Source organism: Mustela lutreola, chromosome 2, assembly GCF_030435805.1.
Source record: "Mustela lutreola isolate mMusLut2 chromosome 2, mMusLut2.pri, whole genome shotgun sequence".
NCBI classification, from domain to species: Eukaryota; Metazoa; Chordata; class Mammalia; order Carnivora; family Mustelidae; genus Mustela; species Mustela lutreola.
Window position 1 is genome coordinate 17,814,257 of NC_081291.1, and position 23,519 is coordinate 17,837,775.

The 23,519-nt window shown below is 38.2% G+C and overlaps 1 protein-coding gene across 3 annotated transcripts in view; it reads right to left on the bottom strand.

Annotated features, from left to right (window-relative positions):
• SMARCC1 (SWI/SNF related, matrix associated, actin dependent regulator of chromatin subfamily c member 1) overlaps positions 1-23,519 on the bottom strand; it is a 169,685-nt gene that overhangs the window by 121,319 nt on the left and 24,847 nt on the right. For all 3 annotated transcript variants that reach the window (XM_059160755.1, XM_059160754.1, XM_059160756.1), the window contains exons 4-6: positions 15,103-15,184; positions 13,728-13,820; positions 10,517-10,586 (exon numbers count right to left, since the gene is read on the bottom strand). In XM_059160755.1, the coding sequence (XP_059016738.1) occupies positions 10,517-10,586; positions 13,728-13,820; positions 15,103-15,184 (245 nt within the window). The remainder of the gene's footprint in view (positions 1-10,516; positions 10,587-13,727; positions 13,821-15,102; positions 15,185-23,519) is intronic.

Below are 23,519 nucleotides of genomic sequence, written 5' to 3' on the forward strand. Positions count from 1 at the left end.
CAGACAGAAATGCTCGGTGATAGGCTAGGTGAGCACAGAGCACCACCAGAGACCAGGGAGACAGGAATGACTGAATGCTCTTCTCTGAGGGTTCACAGAGGAGAGGGCCCCTGAGTTTTCAGCATCTCTGGGGCCAGAGTTGGGAGGTCAACATTTTCATTCTAGTCCTCCAAAGCTGTACAGGAAGCTTTCAGGAAACAAAAACTACCAAAAGCAAACCCAAACAGATTATTTAGCCTGGATGCCAGCAAGGGCAGTGCAATTCCACCTCAGGCAAAGACATTGGAGAATCACTGCGACAGACCCCTCTGCCAGAAGATCAGCAAGAACATCCAGGCAAGACCAAGTTTACCAATCAAAGAGAACTGCAAAACTCCAGCACTACAGGAATACAGCATATGGAACTCATGACTTTCTTCCCATGATTCTTTAGTATTTCAAAGTTAAATTTTTTTTAATTTTCTTTTTTTCTATCTTTTTTTGAATTTTCTTCTTTCCTTTTTCAACCAACATCTTACCAATTCCTGTTTAAAAATCTTTTTAAATTTTCATCTGTATAGTCATATTCCATCATTCATCATATTTACCCTTATTTTTGTATATACATTTTCCTTTCTTTAAAATTTTGGGAGGCAAAATACACCCAAAATCTAGTGTGGGCTCTGTTCTATTTAGCAGTCTGATCATATTCTGCCCCCAACCCCCGCCCCACCCCAGGTCTCTTCTGATTTGTTTGATGTATATTTTTCTGGGGCCATTGTTACCCTTTTAGCATTTTGTTCTCTCATTCATCTATTATTCTCTGGACAAAATGACAAAATGGAAAAACAAACCTCAAAAGAACAAGAGTCAGTACCAACTGCCAGGGACCTAATCAACACAACTTAGTAAGTTACCAGAACTAGATTCAGAATGACAATTGTAAAGATACGAACTGGGCTTGAAAAAAAGCATAGAAGACACTAGAGAATCCCATTCTGGAGAAAGAAAAGAACTAAAATCTAACCAAGTGAAAATCAAAAAGGCTATTAATGAGGTGCAATAAAAAATGGAGGCTCTAACTGCTAGGATAAATGAAGCAGAAGAACTGGTGATACAGAAGACCAAAGGATGGAGAATAAGGAAGCTGAGAAAAAGAGAAATAAACAACTACTGGATCATGAGGGGAGAATTCCAGAGGTAAGTGATGACATAAGATGAAATAATATTAGAATAATTGGGATCCCCAAAAAAGAAGAAAGAGAGGGGCAAAAGGTATATTGCAACAAATTATAGCAGAGAACTTCCCTAATTTGGATAAAGAAACAGGCATCAAACTCCAGAAGGCACAGAGAACCCCCTCAAAAATCAATAAAAAGAGGACAACACCCCATCTTCTAACAGTAAAACTTACAAGTCTCAGAGAAAAAGAAAATCCTGAAAGCAGCTCGGGACAAGAGATCTATAGAAACATTAGATCAGTAGCAGACATATCCAGAGACCTGGCTGGCCAGAAAGGACTGGCATGAAATATTCAGAGCACTAAATTTAGAAAAAAAAAAAATGTACCGAAGAATACTATATCCAGGGGCACCTAGGTGGCTAAGTGGGTTAAAGCCTCTGCCTTCAGCTCAGGTCATGATCCCAGGGTCCTGGGATTGAGCCCCACATCAATCAGCAGGGAGCCTGCTTCCTCCCCTCTCTCTCTCTCTCTGCCCGCCTCTCTGCCTACTTGTAAACTCTGTCAAATAAAAAAAATAAAAAATAAAAAAATCTTAAAAAAAAAAAAAAGAATACTATATCCAAATATCCAGCTAGGTTGTCACTGAAAATAGAAGGAGAGAATAAAAAGCTTCCAGAACAAACAAAAACTAAAAGAATTTGTGAACACCAAACCACCCTACAGGAAATATTGAAAGAGATCCTCTTGGCAAAGTGAGAGCCTAAAAGTAACATAGATCAGGAAGGAACAGAAACCATATACAGTAACAGTCACCTTATAGGCAATACAATGGCACTAAATACAAATCTTTCAATAGTTACCCTGAATTAAATGGGCTAAATGCCCCAGTCAAAAGACACAGGGTATCAGATTAGATTAAAACAAAACAAAACAAACAAACAAAAAAACCAAGACCCACTGATATGCTGTCTGTAAGAGACTCATTTTAGACCCAAAGACACCTCCAGATTTAAGGTGAGGGTGTGGAAAATGATTTATTATGCTAACAGACACCAAAAGAAAGCTGGGTTGGCAATCCTTGTATCAGACAAATTAGATTTTAAACCAAAAACTATAATAAGAGATGAGAAAAGACTATATAGTACTTAAAGGGCCTATCCAACAAGAAGATCTAACAATTTAAATATATATGCCCCCTAACATGGGAGCAGCCAGTTATATAAGCCAATTAATAACAAAATCAAAGAAACACATCGACAATAATACAGTAATAGTAGGGGACTTTAACACGCCCTCACTGAAATGGACAGACCATCTAAGCAAAAGATCAACAAGGAAGAAAAGGCTTTAAATGACACACTGGACCAGAAGGACCTCACAGACATACTCAGAACATTCCATCCCAAAGCAACAGAATACACCTTCTTCTCTCGTGCACACAGAACATTCTCCAGAATAGATCATATCCTGGGTCACAAATCTGGTCTCAACCAGTACCAAAAGATTAGGATCACTCCCTGCACATTTTCACACCACAATGCTTCAAAATAGCTAAGGAAAAAGTGAAGAGGACGCCTGGAGGTCTTTCATAACTCACTACATAGCAACAAACAAAATATACTGACTCTTAACTAGTAAGAACTGCCCTTCAGAATACTAAATCTATCTTCAAAAGCTGTACAGCTTTAGAAAGTAAAGAAAAAAGAATAACTTTTTTTTTTTTTTTTTACAGCTGATTTTGATAGAGCCTGTGGCAATGACTGCCTTTGGAAATCTTCCAAGTAGCAAATCTACATTCTTCCCAGATATAATCATATGCTACAAAGAACTGATAAAACCACCACAGTTTTATGAGTAAAAATTAGTCCAAACTGAGAATATATTTATTAAATGTCACAATTTAACAATAAAGACATAGTCTAACTAAAATACAAGCACAGAGGGGCACCTGGGTATCTCAGTTAGTTGAACATCTGATTCTTGGGTACTGGCTCATATCATTATCTCAGGGTCATGGGACCAGGTCCCATATCAGGCTCCACGCTCAAAGGGAGTCTGTTAGAGATTCTCTCTCTCCTTTTCCCCATCCCCAACACACACACACACACAGCATTAATTATAAGTAAGTGTTCATAAACTTACAAATGACTAAACAAAAGGTAGTATATCCAAACAAGGTAATGTTATTTGGCCATCAAGGGAATAATGTACATGATGTAACACTGGCAAAGTAACATCACAGGAGGCCCCAGAACTTGTTGCACCACAGAGATACTGACTTAACACCAATACACCACCTAAGAAGTCTTCATGAGCACTCTAGGAGCCAATTAAGGAGTTGCAGTACTTCAGGCAAGCTCCAAGTCGACAATAGCTGCATTTTAACAGTAAGAAAAGCCATTTCCTATCAACCCTGTCAACCCCAAGAGCAATTCTCCAAAGCCAGCAGAGCTCAGCAGGATCAGGAGGGACAGCTCCTTCTCCTTTGGGCTGAAAAGAGAAGAGTGAGTGTGCATCCAATATTCCAAATTATTGGGGGCCTGGGGAACTGCCTGCCTCACCTGACTCGGAGCACTAATGGAACGGACATATTTTAGATGTGTGGTGGTCAATGAGAACAAACAAAATCTAAGTGACTTACTGAAGTACCAGAAAACCAGTAATGCCACAGACAGAAGCTGGGTCAACTGGGTATGATCAGGAGAAAGCACCCAAATGCCAACTTCTCCCCTGGTAGGGAGAAAGAATAAGAGTAGAACATACATCCTATGTTCTGGCTTTTCTCTCTTTTTTTTTTAATTATTATTATTATTATTATCATTATTTTAATTTATTTGACAGACAGAGATCACAAGTAGGGAGAGAGGCAGGCAGAGAAACATGAAAAATTTCAAATAAACAGCCTAACTTTATACCTCGAGGAACTAGAAAAAGAAGAATAAATGAAGCCCAAAGTTAGTAGAAGGCAGGAAGTATCCAAAATCTGAGCAGAGGGCAACCCCTTTGGGTCCCCTCCCTCTTTGGGAGTTTTGTATTATCATTTTGCTATCACTCAATGAACCTTACTTTGGTGCCAAAAAACAAAAACAAATAAAAATCAGAGCAGAAATGAATAAAACAGAGACTAAAAGACAATAGAAAAGATCAGAAAAACCAAGAGTTGGTCACTTGAAAAAAATAAACAAAATTGGGATGCCTGGGTGGCTCCACGGGTTGAGTATCTCAGCGCAGACCATGATCTCGAGGTCCTAGGATCAAGTCCTGTATTGGGTTCCCTGCTCAGCATGGAGCCTGCTTCTCCCTCCACCTCTGGTGCTCCCCGTTTCTGCGCTCACTTGCTCTCTCTCTCTCTGACAAATAAATAAAATCTTTTAAAAAATAAAATTGACTTGTCATTGAAAAAAGAGAAAGGGCGCAAATGAATAAAATCAGAAATGAAAGAGATGGTAAAACTGATACTATAGAAATAAAAACGACTGGGGTGCCTGGGTGGTTCAGTGGGTTAAACCTCTGCCTTCCGCTCAGGTCATGATCTCAGGGTCCCAGGATCGAGCCCTGCATTAGGCTCTCTGCTTGGCAGGGAGCCTGCTTCCCCCAACCCCTGCCTACTTGTGATCTCTCTCTCTGTCAAATAAATAAAATCCTAAATAAATAAATAAATAAATAAACTTTCATTTCTCTTTATAAAAAAAGGAAACAAAAATGATTGTAGGGGGACGCCTGGGTGGCTCAGTTGGTTAAGCAGCTGCCTTCAGCTCAGGTCATGATCCCAGCATCCCACATTGGGCTCCTTGCTCCGCGGGGAGCCTGCTTCTCCCTCTGACTCTGCCTTCCACTCTGTCTGCCTGTGCTCGCTCTCGCTCGCTCTCTCTCCGACAAATAAATAAATAAAATCTTTAAAAAAAAAAAAAAATGACTGTAGGGCACCTGGGTGGCTCAGTGGGTTAAAGCCTCTGCCTTCAGCTCAGGTCATGATCTTAGGGTCCTGGGATCGAGACCCACATTGGGCTCTCTGCTTGGCAGGGAGCCTGCTTCCCCCTCTCTCTCTGCCTGCCTCTCTACCTGTGATCTCTCTCCCTGTGTCAAATAAATAAATAAAATCTTTAAAAAAAAATAAGATTTTAAGAAACTACTACAAACCATTAAGCACCAACAAACTGTACAATCTAGAACATCTATATTCCTAGAAACATATAACCATGTAAGAGTGAATCATGAAAAAACAGAGAATCTGAACAGACTTATTACTAGTAAAGAGATTGAATTCTTAACTAAAAAACCCCCTACAAACAGAAGTCCCAGACCAAATGGCTTCACTAATGAATTCTATTAAATATTCCAAGAAGATTTAATACCAATCCTTTCAAACTCTTCCAAAAAATAAGAGAAAGGAACATTCCAAACTTATTTTACAAGGCCAACATTATCCAGATACCAAAACCAGACAAGGGTGCCAAGAAAAAAAAAAATTATAGGCCAATATACCTGATCAACCCAAATTCAACAATACATTAAAGAGATCACACATCACAGCAACTGGGATTTATTCCAGGGATGCAAGGATGGTCCAATACCAGCAAATCAATCTAGAGTAATATACCATATTAACAAAATGAAGGACAAAAAACCTATGATCACCTCAACAGATATAGAAAAAAAATCATTTGACAAAGTTCAACATCCACTTACGAATAAAAATTCTTGATAGGGAGTGGGATAGAGGGAACATACCTCAACATAATAAAGGCCATATATGACAAGCCCAACAGCTAACATCATACTCAATGGTGAAAAGCTGAAAGTTTTTCCCCTAACCTCAGAAACAAGATCAGGATACCCACTTTCACCATTTTTATTCAACACAGTATTGGAAGTCCTAGCCACAGCAATTAGGCAAGAAAAGGAAATAAAAGGCATCCAAATTGGAGAAGAAGCGAAACGATCAGAATTTGCAGAATTCATCCTACTATATTTAGAAAATCCTAAAGACTATACCAAATAACTCTTAGCATAAATGAATTCAGTAAAGTTGACAGAATATGAAATTAATACACAGAAATTAAAATAGTGGTTTTAGAGAAATTCAATGCACTACAAAAGAACACATTAAACAGCTGAACAAGGAAAATGATGCATGAACAATAACAGAATATCAACAACATGATGGAAACTATAAAAAAGAATCAAACAAAAATTCTGAGTTAGGGGTGCCTGGTGGCTCAGTCTTTAAGCGTCTGCCTTCGGCTCAGGTCATGATCCCAGAGTCCCGGGATCAAACCCCACATCAGGCTCCTTGTTCAGCAGGGAGGCTGCTTCTCACTCTCCCACTCCCCCAGTTTATGTTCCCTCTCCTGCTGTGTCTCTGTCAAATTAATAAAAATAAAATCTTAAAAAAAAAAAATTCTGGAGTTAAAGAATAGAGTATCTGAATTGAAAATTCCACTAGAGGATACAGCATTAGATTAGACCAACCCGAAGAAAGATCTGAGAACTCAAAGATGGAACATTTGAAATTCTCAAGTCAAATGAACTACAAGAGTAAAGATAAGGAAACCTAAGGGACATATCCACTCATCTAAATAAATGTTCTGAGTTAAGATTTAGATTCCTCTTCTGATAAGTATCTCAATTTTTCAAAAATTTTCATCTCTAAGGAAATATTCTTTCTGCTAAAACCAGTAATTCAACCCATATTCCTAAATCAATCCTTCTATCCCTTCTAGGTTTCAACTCTATTATGCACTTCAGTTTACTTTTGTTCTGCCCCAGAAATAAACTATAAAGCCAAATCTTGAAAGATAAAGGCAGGCTACCTGCTAGGTGGCATCCTCTACTTTCTTTTCCCTGTCACACATTCTAAGAAACTGGTGACCTTCCACCAACTCTACAGCTTACTCTCACTGGCAAGTTACCAAAACTTCATTCTCAAAGGTTACCAATTATTTCTTTACTGACAAATCCAAAACCCTTGTCTCAGGCCTCACTTTTATTTCTTTATAGGACAGTTCCATTGTCAACCTCCTGCATTTTAAAATGCTTTCTTTATATTCCCATGGACCATCCTTGGCTTGCCATCATATTTCCTTTGCTCTCCTGATAAATAAATAAATAAATAAATGTTTATCTCATCCAATGACACAATTTTCCCTCACTCAGCAATTTAACTCAGAGTGTCCCAAAGGTCTTGCTCTCTGACCAGTCTCCTTAGATCATACACTCCAGAAATCAGCTCCCAGGAAATTTTCCGAATACAGCCATAGTTGCACATTTCTCTCCACCAAAATCATCAATATTATCTACCCTCACCCTCATCCACCTAATAAAACAAAACTCTATGCTATACTCTACACTAGAGCTTTGTCCTCTCACTACCTACTCTTCTCTCCCATGACACTGAGATACACAGCCAAACTTTGCCATTTCCTTTCCCTCAAAGTTCGTAATTTATTACCTCTATGCTTTCGCTTAACAATGACAACAATAACAACTCCCTTCCAGCATCTCACCCAAATCTCACCAAGAGATTAAGGCCAATTAAATACCACCTTTTATTTTAAATTTTGACTAATCCTCATTAAAGTATGTATACTGCCTTTTTAAGGGTTTCATGATACGACTTCTAATGTGTTTGTGGCTGGTACTGTTATCATCTGCACACTTACCTGAAAACAAGTACTTGTAAGGAGCCCAGCACAAGGCTTTGCTGAGAGTCAACATTTACCTGACAGTTATTCTAAGGTAAATTGTACAGTGTGCCAAATCATGTCTTATATTTCAAAAACAGCCTCCAAATGCTATCTCTTAACAGCTGCTTTGACTACTGATAATACCAAGCAAGCATCATCAATACGCAGTGAACTAAGTTGTATTAAAATAGAAAAATAAAACTAGCACCACGAAGGAATCACTAAATAGCCAGATGTAACAATTACAGTTAAAATCTTTTGTAAAAGGCAATTTTTCTCTAAAAGCTCACATGCTAAAACACTTATTAGAGAAACAGAGCCCGCAACCAAGTATTCTAACATCATAGCTATCCACCACCCCCACCTAGTGGACACCAGTTGCTATTACCTAACAGGAAAAAGGCGGAGAAACAACCAGTTAAACACTAAAGGCAAGCTGAAGTTTCTCACTTTATAAAAGCGTAATAATCACAGAGCTGTGATTTTTGACTATAACAAATAAAATAAAACTTTTACCTATCAAACTAATGATGAAAAAACCTAAATGTAACAGCTAAAGCTGTAAAACTCTTAGAAGAGTTGGTTGTAAAACTTGATGACTCTGGATGAGGCAATGGTTTCCTTAGATTGGCCACCATGCACAAGCAATCAAGCAACCTCACCTATCAATTGTTTTCAACATCTGTAGGATCCGTAAAATGTCCCTCTTCCTTTCCTGACATTATCTGTTCTTTTTCTCCTGCTTATTTGCAGCACGATTTGAATAGCCTTACTGATCTTTCCTGAGAACCATTTATTTTATTTTATTTTATTTTATTTTATTTTATTTATTTATTTGACAGAGAGAGATCATGAGTTGGGGGGGGGGGGGAGTAGGCTCTCTGCTGAGCGGAGAGCCCCACGTGGGGTTGGGACCCTGAGATCATGACCTGAGCCGAAGGCAAAGGCTTAACCCACTGAGCCACCCAGGCCGCCCCTCCTGAGAACCATTTCTAACACTGCTGAGCACTTTGCTCCTGTATATTTTCCACATCATTAATTTCTACCCTTAATTATTTCCTTCTTTCCTTAGGTTTAATTTGCTGTTCTTTTTCCCATCTCTTGAGAAAGATGGGTGAATCACTGATTTTTCGGTCTTTCTTCTTTCCTAACATACACATTTAAAGATATAAATTTTCCTCTGGGCAGAGCCTCAGCTGTATCCAACAAAATTTAACATTCTTGTACTTTATCAATCATTTAATTATTTAGTTAATTATTTAAATAATTAATATTTTATTACAATACATAATATTATAATATTATATGATATTTAAATAATTATTTAGTTACAAAGATTTTCTATTTCCATTGTAATTTCTTCTTTGACCCATAGATTACTTGGCAATATATTTCTTAATTTTCAAACATACAGGGACTGTCTGGTAATCTTGTTGTCACTGACTTCCAGCATAACTGCACTGGTCAGAAAAAATACTCAGCATGGGGTAATTAGCAACTCAAATCTGATATAACTTAGCTTCTTTTTTTTTTTTAATAATTTTTTATTTTTATAAACATATATTTTTATCCCCAGGGCTACAGATCTGTGAATCACCAGGTTTACACACTTCATAGCACTCACCAAAGCACATACCCTCCCCAATGTCCATAACCCCACCCCTTCTCCCAAACTCCCTCCCCCCAGCAACCCTCAGTTTGTTTTGTGAGATCAAGAGTCACTTATGGTTTGTCTCCCTCCCAATCCCATCTTGTTTCATTGATTCTTCTCCTACCCACTTAAGCCCCTCTGTTGCATCACCACTTCCTCATATCAGGGAGATCATATGATAGTTGTCTTTCTCTGCTTGACTTATTTCGCTAAGCATGATACGCTCTAGTTCCATCCATGTTGTCGCAAATGGCAAGATTTCATTTCTTTTGATGGCTGCATAGTATTCCATTGTGTATATATACCACATCTTCTTGATCCATTCATCTGTTGATGGGCATCTAGGTTCTATAACTTAGCTTCTTATACAGATGTCCTAAAGGGACATGTTAACCAGAAGACTTGAACCCTTATAGAAGACCTATTTCTCAAATTAATCTGGTTAATTTATTAATTCATATTTTATTTCAATTTATTTTAATTCAGTTTATTAATTCATATTTAATTCATATTTTCTTTCTCAACAAATCAGTTTCCATAGCCCTATCGAACTCTGGCCACTGAGAAAATCAACCTGCAGGATAGAAAAGCTGAAGTTCAGAATCTGAACCATTATAAATTCACCAAACTAAAATATTGCTGATGGGCCACATTCAGACAGCCAGTAAGCCCATCTTCCCCAGAAATTTTCTTTCATTTTGCAAGGTCTTTTAATTTTTAGAACACAAACAACACAGCAAACATTAACAAAATTAATACATAAGGCACACCTAAACTTAACACCCAGATAATAACAAAGAAAGATATAAAAAGTCCAATGATCAGAAAGTTGGATATCAAAGAATTAGTTTGCTTAGACCAATTCAGCAAAAAAAATAGAACACTACATCTAAATAATCTGTGTAAGTTATTTAATACTTAAAAGTCTCTTTTTCAAAAAGCTAGTAATATTGTTTAAATCTCTGATAAAACTTAAAATCTAGTGAAGTAGGAGTTCATAACCAGAAATTAACTTACCATCCTCTTGTGAGGAAGGATATGGATAAATGTGGTGGGAAGCTTTTGACTTCTCATCAGTAAAAGTCCCCTGGAAAGCAAATGAACAACATAAGGGGAAAGCACATGGCAAACAGACTATGCAATGCCAGATACAAATTGCCTAAGAATCATAAAGGCATTACTTTATTATGTTATACATATATACACACACACATATATATCAAGACTATAATATTTTTATTTTTAGTCAAAGAAAATAATTATTAACAAGAACAAATAAAAACATGTAAATTTTCTATAGACACAGCTTATATTGTTGTATAGAAAAATAATGCAAGTACTTCTTACCTAATTCTCTGTGTATCTCTCTAGGAAACCTTGTCTGTAGTACGAGTCTTTCTAAATCTAAAAGTTACTCCGAAATCATCAGAATTATCTGAATAATGCAAGACTATGACCATGAGCCATAACTTACAGCTATATACATATAAAATGGACATTTCACTTGGCTCTAACATGTATGTACACTACTGTTTTTTAAGTTGATGCTAGAATAGTGGATGACATAAATACTAAGGTTAAGGTCTAGCTAGGCCACAGCTAGACTACTGCATACAATCTAGAATATGACTTGGAAGCCTTTTTTTTTAAAGGTTTTATTTACTTCTTTGAGACAGGGAGAACGCACAAGATGAGGGAGGGAAAAGGGCAATTGGACTCTGCTGAGTGTAGAGCTCAACACAGGGCTCAATCCCAAGATCCCAAGATCATGACCCAAGCCCAAATCAAGAGTCAGGCACTTGACCAACTGAGCCACCAAAGCGCCCCTACTTGGAAGCTATTTAGATATAAAAGTGTTCATTCCAGAGATCATAAGAATGAGGACAAGTCTTTTTGTGTGTGTTGTGTCTTAAAATCAGGTATAAGCAGCATTTTAATGTATTTCCTGAATTTTATCTTTGACAGTGAATATTTACTAATTATTACAATCAGAAGAACACAATGCTATTTCTAACTGAAGAGAAATTCTAAAATTCTAAAATCTAGGACTCTCTAAAATGAATTAGTTACAATAAAGCAAGGCATTCTCAATTATTACAAGTATTTGGGCACACTTATGAACAACCACAAGAGACGCTGAAAAAGGGATGTCAGAGGAGCACAACATCTGGAGTCCGTTAGGCCTGGAACTGAACTTCAGCTCTACCATTTATGACTTGGGTGATGTAAATATCTAAGTGTTTTTTGTGCTTCGGTGTCTTCTGTGAAATAAGGTAGTAATAATACCTATTTCACAAGAATTATAACAATTTAGCAATGAGGTAATGATATGGACAGGTACACTCTAAATACTCAAACACTGGAGTTCTTAATGCATTTTCAATGTTTGAGGAAAGGCCTAATCATCAGTATTCAATAATATTATTAGCTTACTGTCTCTTCCCTAAGAGCCTATGAAACCAGGAAGATCCTTATGTCCCTTTAGAGGTTATTCCTAGAATACAATCGCTAAGCCAGGCCTTTAAGAAAAATGGGAACTAAATGTTCAGTATCAGCTGTAGAAAATACATAAGCTTTTTCCAGGATTAACATAGTAGCAATAAGAGTAGGTAATTTCAGCTTGGAGGTAATATCCAGCAGGTTAATTTGTTCTGTCTCGGCCTTCTAACATTCTAGATATAATTCAACTACACTTGACAGCCACTCCAGTAAGCAGTCCCAAAGAGAAAAGAAAGTTAAGTGACTGGTTCAAAGTCAAAATGCTGGTGGGACAAAAAAGTGGACTTGAGACTGCCTGACTCGATAGCACAATTATCTCATTTTTCTCTTTGGTAGGGATATTGCATGTAAGACAACACTACTAAATCTCCAAATGTAAACAGTATTAGAAATCCTTGCTTTAGGAACTTGAACGGTATTTACTTATTACTGAAACATAACACAACTGGCAATCTCTCCTGCAGAAGAAAAAATAAAGGTATCTCAGGAGGTTTCTCAACTAATCCTAAGGATTAGTAAAACTTTGCCACTCAAATGATGTTGTTTCAGAAAATTATCTTCTACCTGGGTCTCCTCAGCTAGTTCACCATGATACGGGGTTGCTTATAGTTCAGCCACATGTAGCCACAAACTGGGTATTTGGGTATTTACATGCAGTAAATACCCAAAGTCTCAGCCTAAAATGAGGTTAGAGGAGGGAGGGAAAGACATCCAAAGATAGCACTGGCACATGTGAATCAAGAGAATGTAAGCTTATGGGGAAAACAGAATTTTCCAGTCCACAAATGTAAATATAATACATACCAATGGGGTGGCGGGGGTGAGGAAAGATAGGTTTTCTTGAAATAATTTTTTATCTCCTCTTACCAACAACTTTGTCATCAACTTCTACTTTGACTTTCTGATTAGAGTAATATAGATCACATGGTCTCTTTAAATTATATAAACCCAGGGGCACCTGGATGGCTCAGTCCATTAGGCATCAAACTCTTGATTTTGGATAAGGTCATGATCTCAGGGTCTTATTGGGTTTGCACTCAGCAGGGAGTCTGCCTGCGATTCTCTCTCCCTCTCTCTCTGCCCCTGCAGCCTGCATTCACTCATGCACTTATTCTCTCTCAAAGAAATAAATCTAGGGGTGCCTGGGTGGCTTAGGGGTGCCTGGCTGGCTCAGTCAGTTAAGTGTCTTCCTTCAGCTCGGGTCATGATCTCGGGGTCCTGGGATCAAGTCCCACGTCAGGCTCCTTGCTCAGCAGGGAATCTGCTTCTCCCTCTCCCTCTGCTCCTCGCCCATACTCGTGCTTATTCTCTCCTCTCCTCTCTCAAATAAACAAAATCTTTAAAAATAATTTTTTTAAATAAAATTAAATAAATCTTTAAAAAAATAAATAAATTACATAAGCGTATTTACAATAGGAATACAATGACTCCATACCAATGTTTATTAAATGCTAATTTTGGATAAATACGCGCATCAAATCACTATATTGTATACCTTAAACTTACACAGAGTTAGGTGTCAATTATATCTCAACAAAGCTAAGGGGGAAGAAAAATGCTTCTAGGATAAGAACTGGAGGTGAGTGGAGAGAAAAAACTTAGTACTGTAAGAACCCAAAGAGAGAGAACTTTCATTTAATGCAGATAAATACAGAAAATAAAAGACATTATTATTGAAATTTATAAGCTTAATACTATACAATTTTCTGAAGTGATCATGTTTTATTACCTGATGTCGTTTGATAATATCCTTCAATTTGTTAGCCAACTTCAGATCAATGTCTGGAATGAGGTAGATGTTGGGTCTGGTCAGACAATTGTTCTAAGGAAAAAAAAAAACCAGATTTTGAAATTCTCTTGGTTTTGAAATGATGTCACATTATTAATGAATTACCCTAACGGCCAAAGTTGACATTAAAAGCCATAGTGTTTAAAATGGGAAGATGCTTTTTAGTATAGACTGCAGAGGTCTCATTTCAATATAAAACCTAGGCGTTCAAAAAGCCACTTAATGCCATCCTCAGATCCCGTCTCTGCAGCTAAGTACACCTGGGCAAAAAATGTTCAGAATCACAACCTAAAGAAATTCCTTTTATTTTTCTTTAAGGTACCACACTCACATACTGATACTTCTATAGCCAATCTTACCTGAATTGACCTTAACAGTCCAAATCTAATGTAGTGTTTCCATCGATACCTTTTATTGGGTGAGAGGGGAGAGGACCCCAGGGGAATGCCATTTTGGCTCATTATTTAAGTTACTTATAGTTCCTCTTTCCATTTCTAAACTTACAAATAGCAATAATTAAAACATGCATATTAACTCCTCAAATCATCATTAAAAAAAATCAGTGAACCAACCACAAAAATTGTTTCTCTAGCTAGCAGTTCATGAGACAAATTTCAGGCATCAAGTTAATGATAATACCTAGCTGAATCTTTGCCAGCTGCCTCTCCCCAAGAAGGCCAATTCAGTAATCATTAAAAATTACCAATCAATAAAAATACTAGAAAGAAAAGAAGAATACTAAGTGTTCTCTCTTCCAGATTATACCTAGTTAGGGAAGTAAGATCTGTATTAATGGTACAACCCTGAAACAAATCTTTAAAAAAAAAAAAAGAAAAAAGACTATATAAATAAATGAGTAACCAGTAGATTGAGAGTGTTTATATTAAATATGAAAGAGATTCAAATAACGGATTAAGTGAAATAAAGAAAGAAAGAATCAGGGCATCTGGGTGACTCAATTAATCATTTGACTCTTAATTTTGGCTCAGGTCATGAGATCAAGCCCTGTAAGATTCTCTGTTAAGATTCTCTTCCTCTCCCTCTGCCCCTTCCTATCACCCTCTCTCTCTATATAAGTATCAAAATAAAGAAAATACCACAGATTATTTCACAAGACGTTTAAGATCAATATTCTATAAACGACAAATTTTAGTCATACTTTATAGCTCTAATTCCCCAAAACCCATAAAAATAACAGACCAGATTTCAGAAAATCTTTCTTCCTTTGATCTTTTGGCAGTCCAATAATGCCAATTTTAGAACTGAGAGTATATTAAATGGAAAACAATTTTAATAATTAAACTCTCTGAGTTACCTGCACCAATGTTTTCTCAATGTTCATAAACATTTCAACATTCCGATCCATTCGGGATGGATTCTGTAGATCAAACCTACGCCTAAAGAGAAGAAAATCATTAGTTAATTTGTCTTCTACCTTCAACAAAAGTGAAAACTTAGTGTTAGCACTCAACGCAAATGAACTGTAAAGACGTGGAAATTAAAACAGAGCTCTACAAAACATATGAGGGTATTTTCTCAGTGTAAGAAAACAGTGTCAAAATCTTCATAAAACATTAAATACTATGACATTAAGGTCCACTCCAGTCAAAATGAAGAACCCTGGGGGCGCCTGGGTGGCTCAGTTAAAGCCTCTGCCTTCGGCTCAGGTCATGATCCCAGGGTCCTGGGATCAAGCCCCGCATCGGGCTCTCTGCTTCGCGGGAGCCTGCTAACCCCACCCCCACCGCCTGCTTCTCGGTCTACTTGTGATCTCTATCTGTCAAATAAATAAATAAAATCTTTTAAAAAAAAAAAGAAGAAGAACCCATTCCATGAAGTATCCTGTTTTTCTTAAGTCTAAGATATTTTACATCATCTAGAAAAGGAGTCCACACATCCAAAGGCAGTGAACTATTATACCGTTCTTCAGGTATAAGGAAAATTTATCTGGTTTCTATATGCTTAAAAGTCATTTGCTCAAATTCATCAGTGTCTGTGCTCTCCTTGGTCCTACTATTGTCCTAAATCTGGTAAATTCATCTATTTACCTTTTCTCGCTCCCCAATTTTTTTTATGTAAATATTCAAGCATAACATTCTAATGTTGTCTGTCTAATCTCACCCACTTCCGTATGATTCAATATTAATAAATTTGAATGCTTCTTTCACCATATCTTTTATTCAACACTTACTTTGATTTTTGCCCCATTTTAATTCCAGGCAAAGTATAGCTCAGTAATAGAGAGTGTGGGCTGTGGAGTCAAGCTGATCTGGGTTCTAATCCTGACCCCATTTTTATTTATGTAGTCTGGAGTGATTTACTAATCCAACGATCAATTTCTTCATGAATACAATGGCCCATTACAGTTTTTTGTGAAGGTCAAATGACATATATATGTTAAGGGCTTAAGACCGGTCTGTTTAGCCTGTAAGTGATCAGTAATTGTTAACTATGGTTATAACACTTTGTTTTGGTTTTGGGCTTTTTTTTTTCTTTAAGATTTATTCATTTTGAGAAAGAGAGCAAGGGGAGGGGCAGAGTGAGAGGGAAAGAGCGAAAGAACTCTCCAACAGATTCCCCACTGAGTGCAGAGCTTGACACAGGGCTCAGGCCCAGGACCCTGAGATCATGACCTGAGCCGAAATCAAGAGTCAGCTGCTTAACCAACTGAGCCACCGAGGTGCCCCTACTATCATTACTACTATGTGCTAGCTAGGATTAGGCAGTCTGAATGCAGAGCTCATGCTCTACCTCTCAGGTTATCCTGTTTTATTTAACCAGGAGATGCACCCCACACTTCCAACCATTCTTCCAAACTCTGCAGCCTTTCTTGTATGTCACTACCTACTCTGTGGGCTTGATACTATCGCCTCCAGGGTCTGCCACAAGCCACGTTCCCTATGAAGCTATTCCTGTCTTCTGCCATGCTCCTAATACATCCCATGCACATTGCTGTTAAAGCCCCACAAAAGAATCATGTTGTTGCTAAGACCGCTCATTAGATGCCTTGAGGGCAAAGACCAGGTTTGTTTAAAACTATTATATACAGGGGCGCCTGGGTGGCTCAGTGGGTTAAAGCCACTGCCTTCGGCTCAGGTCATGATCTCAGGGTCCTGGGATCGAGCCCCGCATTGGGCTCTCTGCTCAGCAGGGAGCCTGCTTCATTCTCTCTGCCTGCCTCTCTGCCTACTTGTAATCTCTGTCTGTCAAATAAATAAATAAAATCTTAAAAAAAAAAAAAAAAACTATTATATACAGCCCTAGTAGCCAGCAGAATGTGTGGCTTTAGGGACACCTAGGTGGCTCAGGCAGTTAAACATCCGACCCTTGATTTCAGCTCATGTCATGAGCTCAAGGTCCTGAGACTGAGCTCTGTGTCAGCTCTGTTCTCAGCATGGAGCCTGCTGAAGATTCTTCTTTCTCCCGCCCTCTCCCTCTGCCCCTCCTCACATCTATCTTTAAAAAAAAAGGTGTGGCTTTATAAAGCACACCACTCAGGAAATTAGTATGTATTTTGATTAAGCTTCAATTTGGAAATTAAGGAAAGCGTCCAATAAGCCACAGAAATAATAAATAATTTGGAAAGGAACTAGTTATAGCTTAAAAAATGGCCTTTACATGTAAGAGGGACCTTTGTCCCAAGTCAATTAAATCAATATCTTGATTTAATCTTGGTACACAGAACTTAATCCTTAAGTCCCATTTTTTGGTTGGTTAGTATCTTCCTTTCCTAACTTCTGAGGAAGGAGTAGGTCAGAAATGCCAAGCAATCTGCAACAACAGAATAACACATGCCTGACTGTCACAACCCTATTAGAGCAAAGGGACTTCCACTGGTTCTTTCAGCACAACACAGGGAGAGAAACGGGAGTGTCTCCTCTTTCCAAAGAAGAGGTCAGTCTTTCACAGGCTTCTGATAACGAACTATACCCACAAATGTCTTACTTCAGAATTGCTTATATAAGCCTTTACTCATATTATTCACAGAGAAACTGCTTCCTTAGTAAATGATTCAGATGAGACTGAAAGGAATTATCACTCTCAGAAATCTGAGAAATAGTTTGAAAGTACTCATTAAATTAAAATAAGGTTGCCTGGATTTACCTGCAAACAAAGATTAAGAGCTAAATGATTCTGGTAAACAGAAAAAGAAAATTAAGAATTTACTCTGCCTTTCTAATTACTGGTGAGTTAAATTTCTCAGTATTCCAGCTAATAAATGAAGTAGGAATGACAGAGTAACAGTCTTTTACGAAAAATTACCTAAAAAACAGTAAGCACCTAAATCTATGTATTAGAATACCTACTTTATAATTTTTTCAAAATTTAAATGCTAAAGCTTGGTTAAGCTGTAATGATAGCATGATTCGAGGCACTGAACATCAACATCAGTCTATTACAAGCAGAAACAACCAGATACTGTATGCCTCCATGCCTCCCAGAGGGAGGAACACAACACTGTCTATTAAGCACTACTGACCACCCCCCCCCACACCGAAAAAAAAAGATGAATCAGACTAAGCATCTAGCTCTAACTCCACTTTACTAGAAATTTAGAAGACTATGTTAAATGATACCCTAGGGAACATATTAGCAAAATCTAGAACACAGAAGTCTACAAGACAACTTACTTTTGTAAAAAAATAACTGGCAAGGGTTAGAGGGGGAAGAGAGACCAAGGAGGAAAACTATTAATTTTCTTTATTTTTTAAAGGGGGAGAGGGGCAAGGAAAAAGGGAGAGAGAATCTAAAGCAGGCTCCATGATCTCATAACCCTGAGATCATGACCTGAGCCAAAATCAAGAGCTGGAATCTTAACCTATTAACCCACCCGGGTGCCCCAATTTCCTGAAAGAGACACATCAACCAAATGTCACGTATGAATCTTCTTTGAATACTTATTAATATAAATTAATTTAAAAATACATTAATATAAAGTATGAATTAACATAAAAACCATCCATGAAATAATCAGGGAAGCTTGAACACTAAGTAGGTATTTAATAACACTGAAAAATTATTGATAATTTTCCTAGTTGTGACAATGACACTGTTATAATGCTTTATAAAAAATCCTATTCCAGGACACCTTGCTGGCTCAGTCAGTCAGGCCCCTGACTCTGTCTGGATCTCAGCTCAGGTCTTGACTCAGGGTCATGTGTTCAAGCCCCAAGTTGAGCTCCACACTTGGCATGCAGCCTGCATATAATAAATAAATAAATGGATGAATGAATGTATACAAAGACCTAAGCTCTTTAGCCACACCTGGCTGGCTCGATAGGTAGAGCATGCAGCTCTTGATCTCAGAACCCCATCTTGGGCACAGAGATTACCTAAAAAAAAAAAAATCTCATGAGGTGCCTAGATGGCTCAGTTGGTTAAATGTTCAACTACTGATTTCAGTTCAGATCATGATCTCAGGGTTGTAAAGATCAAACCCTGCATCCCTTAGAATTCTCTATCCCTCCCCCTCTTTCCCTCAAAATCTCCCGCAAAATCCTATGCTTTAAAAAAAAAATCCTATGCTTTTAGAAACAAAAAGTGAATATTTACAAATGAAATTACATAAAGTTGAAGGTGCATGAAGGTAAATGGCAGTTCATTATATTATTCTCTCTTTCATAGTTTATATTTTCCATAATAAACTAAAATGGTTTACCAAGGATTTAATAACACAACAGAGTAAAGCTTTTTCCTGATTCAGCAATATGCTATGTAAGCAAAAAAAGTATTTAAAATATACGGATATTGTGAAAACTGAAACAGGGTACCTGAGTGGCTCAGTCGGTTAAGCGTCTGACTCTTGGTTTCAGCTGAGATGGTGCTCTCAGGGTCATGAAAGCAAGGGTCAGGTTCTGCCTGAGGGTCTCTCTCTCCCTCTCCTTTTGCCCCTCCCCCACTCGTGCTCTTAATTAATTAATTAATTAATTTAAAAATCTTGAAAAAGAAAAACTGAAATAAACTCAAGTAAATATAGTATAACCTCTAGTTGAAAGATTTAATCTCTTATTTTGAAATTACCAAGAGTATTTAAATTTTACTTTATACAATATAGAAAAATGCTCAAACCTACACATAAGGGAAATGCAAATTAAAACTAAAATTATAAAGCCTTTTGAATCTTAATGCAGAGAACTAGAAGAAACAACACGTGAACATGTAATTCTCTGGCTTTTAAAACGTTTAGTCATTTAAAATGTAAATATGAGCACTTCATTGATGGCTTACTAATTAATAATGAGTCTTCTGCTTTGTTTCCCTCCAGCAATCTGCCAGGCAATGTCTCATGGCAGCCTTTCAGTCAAAGGCAATACTGTCTGTCAAAAGGGCCCTCATTAGCTTTACTGCTCCAATTCTGTGCCTCTTGCGAGATTATTGTTAGGGATGTTCCCTTCTCATCCTCAGCCTCAGATAGAAAATATAGTCGAATAAAAATAATCAACAAAGGATCCTGGAGAATGAGTTTAATTCCTTGGAAAGTGGTGTGAAGGGCTTCAGAAGCAAACTTGGAAAGGAAAAGACAAAAATGAACTGAGCTGGGAGCATGGCGAAAAGCAGACAACAGTATAGCAGAACAGTTTTGTGGGAAGTTGGCCTCAAGCATAAGGGGGCTTTGTCTAATAATGGCAAGCTACAAAACCATGGAGACCAGCAACAGAAGGATGGTCCTATATGCCACACTCCAAAAGGGTGGCAAATAGGCTACAGATAAAACAGCCTGAAACAGGTAGGCATACATGCAGGGAGGGAGGTCCACTACGTAGAAGCAGACGGGGATAATTAAAGTGGTTTGGATTCTTGCTATATTATTTTTAAAAAATTTAAAAGCTAGATGGCCGTTTTAAAATATGCTATAAAAAAGATAACACTTCAGCCTGGGTGGCTCAGTGGGTTAAACCTCTGCCTTCCGCTTGGGTCCTGGGATCGAGCCCTGCATCAGGCTCTCTGCTTAGCAGGGAGCCTGCTTCCCCCTCTCTCTCTGTCTACTTGTGTTCTCCGTGTGTCAAATAAATAAATAAAATCTTTAAAAAAAAAAAAAGATCTAAACCATGTTTGTGCTAGAATGATAGCCTCACTACCCAGCATTTCTCAACATAAGGCCTGACAACCATTTAGAGTACTTTTTGAAAATAAAGATTTTCAGTTTTCATACCACACTTAATAGTTAACAACGTATATCCATGAAGCCCAGTAATCTATTTTTTAAAAGTATTCCAAGTGGGGGCACCTGGGTGACCCAGTCAGTTAAGGGCCTGCCTTCAAGTCAGGTTACAATCCCAGGATCCTGGGATGGAGTCCCACAATGGGCTCCCTGCTCAGCGGGGAGCCTGCTTCTTCCTCTCCCTCTGCCATCCCCCACGCTCCCCACTTGGGCTCACTGGCTACCTCTCTATCAAATAAATAAATAAGATCTTAAAAAAAAAATAAGTATTCTAAGTGATTCAAGTGATCCTAAAGTTTGAAAGCCATTACCCGAGACTTATTGTGGTAATATCTAAAAAATGAAAATCAGAAGAAGACTTCAAAGGCAGGGAATAAAAGCTGAACCACCAAGTCTTAAAGTAGAAAGAAAAGTAGGTCTGAGCATATCTGCAAGAAATAAATGTTGGCAGCAAATTGTGTCACAGGTAAAAATAAAAGGCCACTTCTCACATTAAGACAAATCCTAAACTTTGTTAACTAAGCCTAGGTTCACCACTGTCAAGCAAAACTAATAAAACACAAAATATTTTCAATCAATCATCTCTTTAAAAGGCATGAAACAGATTACAATGCACAGTAATCTGTACAGAACTGTAAGAATAAACAGGATTCTAATCACTCTCCAGGAGGACATTGACATTAATTGAGTTGAGTTTGGCTGTATTTAATTTCTACTTCAGGAAATGTTATCAGATTTCCAAAGGATGTCAAAATCCCCCTGGTTTGGTATCCCTCAGTAATATAAAACTATATGTAATATTAGCCCAAAGTTTTCTCCTTTAACGTAAACCTACAAATAAGGTACTCACTTCTGACTATTTAGAGACATGCAGAAAGATCATATTCACACACTATGGAATCTTAATATGTATTGTCTGTTCAGTGTTCTCACTTAACTTCGTAAGTGATAAGCCAGCTTGACATCACTGAAAGCTGAATGAAAGAAGGAAGTAAGAAAGAACCAAACAGAAAGAGAAAAAGAGAAAAAAGAGAACGTTTGGCCATTAGAAGGGAATGAGCAAACTTTGGAGCTAGAATGTGAGGTTAACCAGAGAACACAAACGAGGTTCACAGGGGTATGCTGGGCCTGGGGAAAGCTGGAGGCACTGTCAAGATGACAGGCCACTATTCAGACTTCCAAATGGGTGGGTGGTCACTAAAATATGCACGGTCAGACTGTAAGTGATCCACTCCCTGCAAGCATGTAAGTCTGGGGGAGAGGTGAGTGTGCACGGCAACTAAGTGTCTAATGACACCAGAAAGGGGAGGATTCTGGTATAGTGAGCAAAAGACTTGGAAAAATTCTTTTTTTTTTCTCTAAGATTTTATTTATTTATTTGACAGAGATAGAGAGATCACAAGCAGAGAGGCAGGCAGAAACAGTGGGAGAAGCAGGCTCCCTGATGAGCAGAAAGCCCAATGCAGAACTTGATCCCAAGACCCTAGGACCACGACCTGAGCCAAAGGCAGGCGCTTAACCCACTGAGCCACCCAGGTGCCCCAAGACTTGGAAAAATTCTTACTCCTCACTCCTCTTAAAGTCTTCAACTTTAACCTTTACTTCTTTCTTGGCCTCCCTTTTAATTTAAAGACATCTTAACTTTACATATCCTTCTAAACTCTTTCACCTAAAAATATTCCATTGCGCTGGTGCATGTTCCAGAACAAGCAAGTTCCAGAAGACGTGACTTAGGAGAAGTCATCTCACTTTGAGACTGTCCTCAAGTACACATCAGGATTTAGGACACAAAATGAACAAGAAAATAAGAGAGTCCCATGTGGGAATCTAGAGCTAACAGTAGGGTACGAATCATATCCGAGAGTAGTCAGACATGCTGTCTATCCTAGCTCAGGGCACACCCTGTGAGAGTCCCAACACCACAGCCCGAAGCAAAGGTGCAAAACAGCAGCCACATCTGGTGTCAACACTCTTGTGCTCATTGAATCAATTATCCGCAATCTATTAAGCCCCCCCCATAAAAAGTTCAGCAAATACGCAAAGTCTGTATCACTTGCTATCCACTGTAAATAAATCATTTACTTACAAACTTGTCCTATTTATCAATGTGAGCACTTACTTGCCTTTTCCAGCCTTATTTTTTTTTCCAGCCATATTTTAAACTACCCAAATTACATGTGTTATCTCCTAGAAAGATGCTAAGACTGCAATTCACATAAACACAACTAAAACCTCAAAACAACTTCAAGTCAATTCCCCCCCAGCACCCCCTTCAACCCCGGCCTGTGAAGGGACTCCCCGCTATCCCTGAAGTTTGGAACCATCACCATGAAACCCTCACTAGTCTCAGCAGCTGAACGTCCCACACAGAGATGGCAGAAACCCCAGAGCTCAAGAGATAAAGCAGCAAGAGAGACAGGGTGAGAAAAGGGAAAGAGGAGAGTGAAGGGAAAATGCAACCCTCCCAAGAACAGCAGCAGTGACTCTATCCTAGCTGCACCACTGCCGGAGGAATGGTCTGCACTCCTGAGCTGGGTTCCTCTCGTCTGTGCCCCGATGACAGCACACTA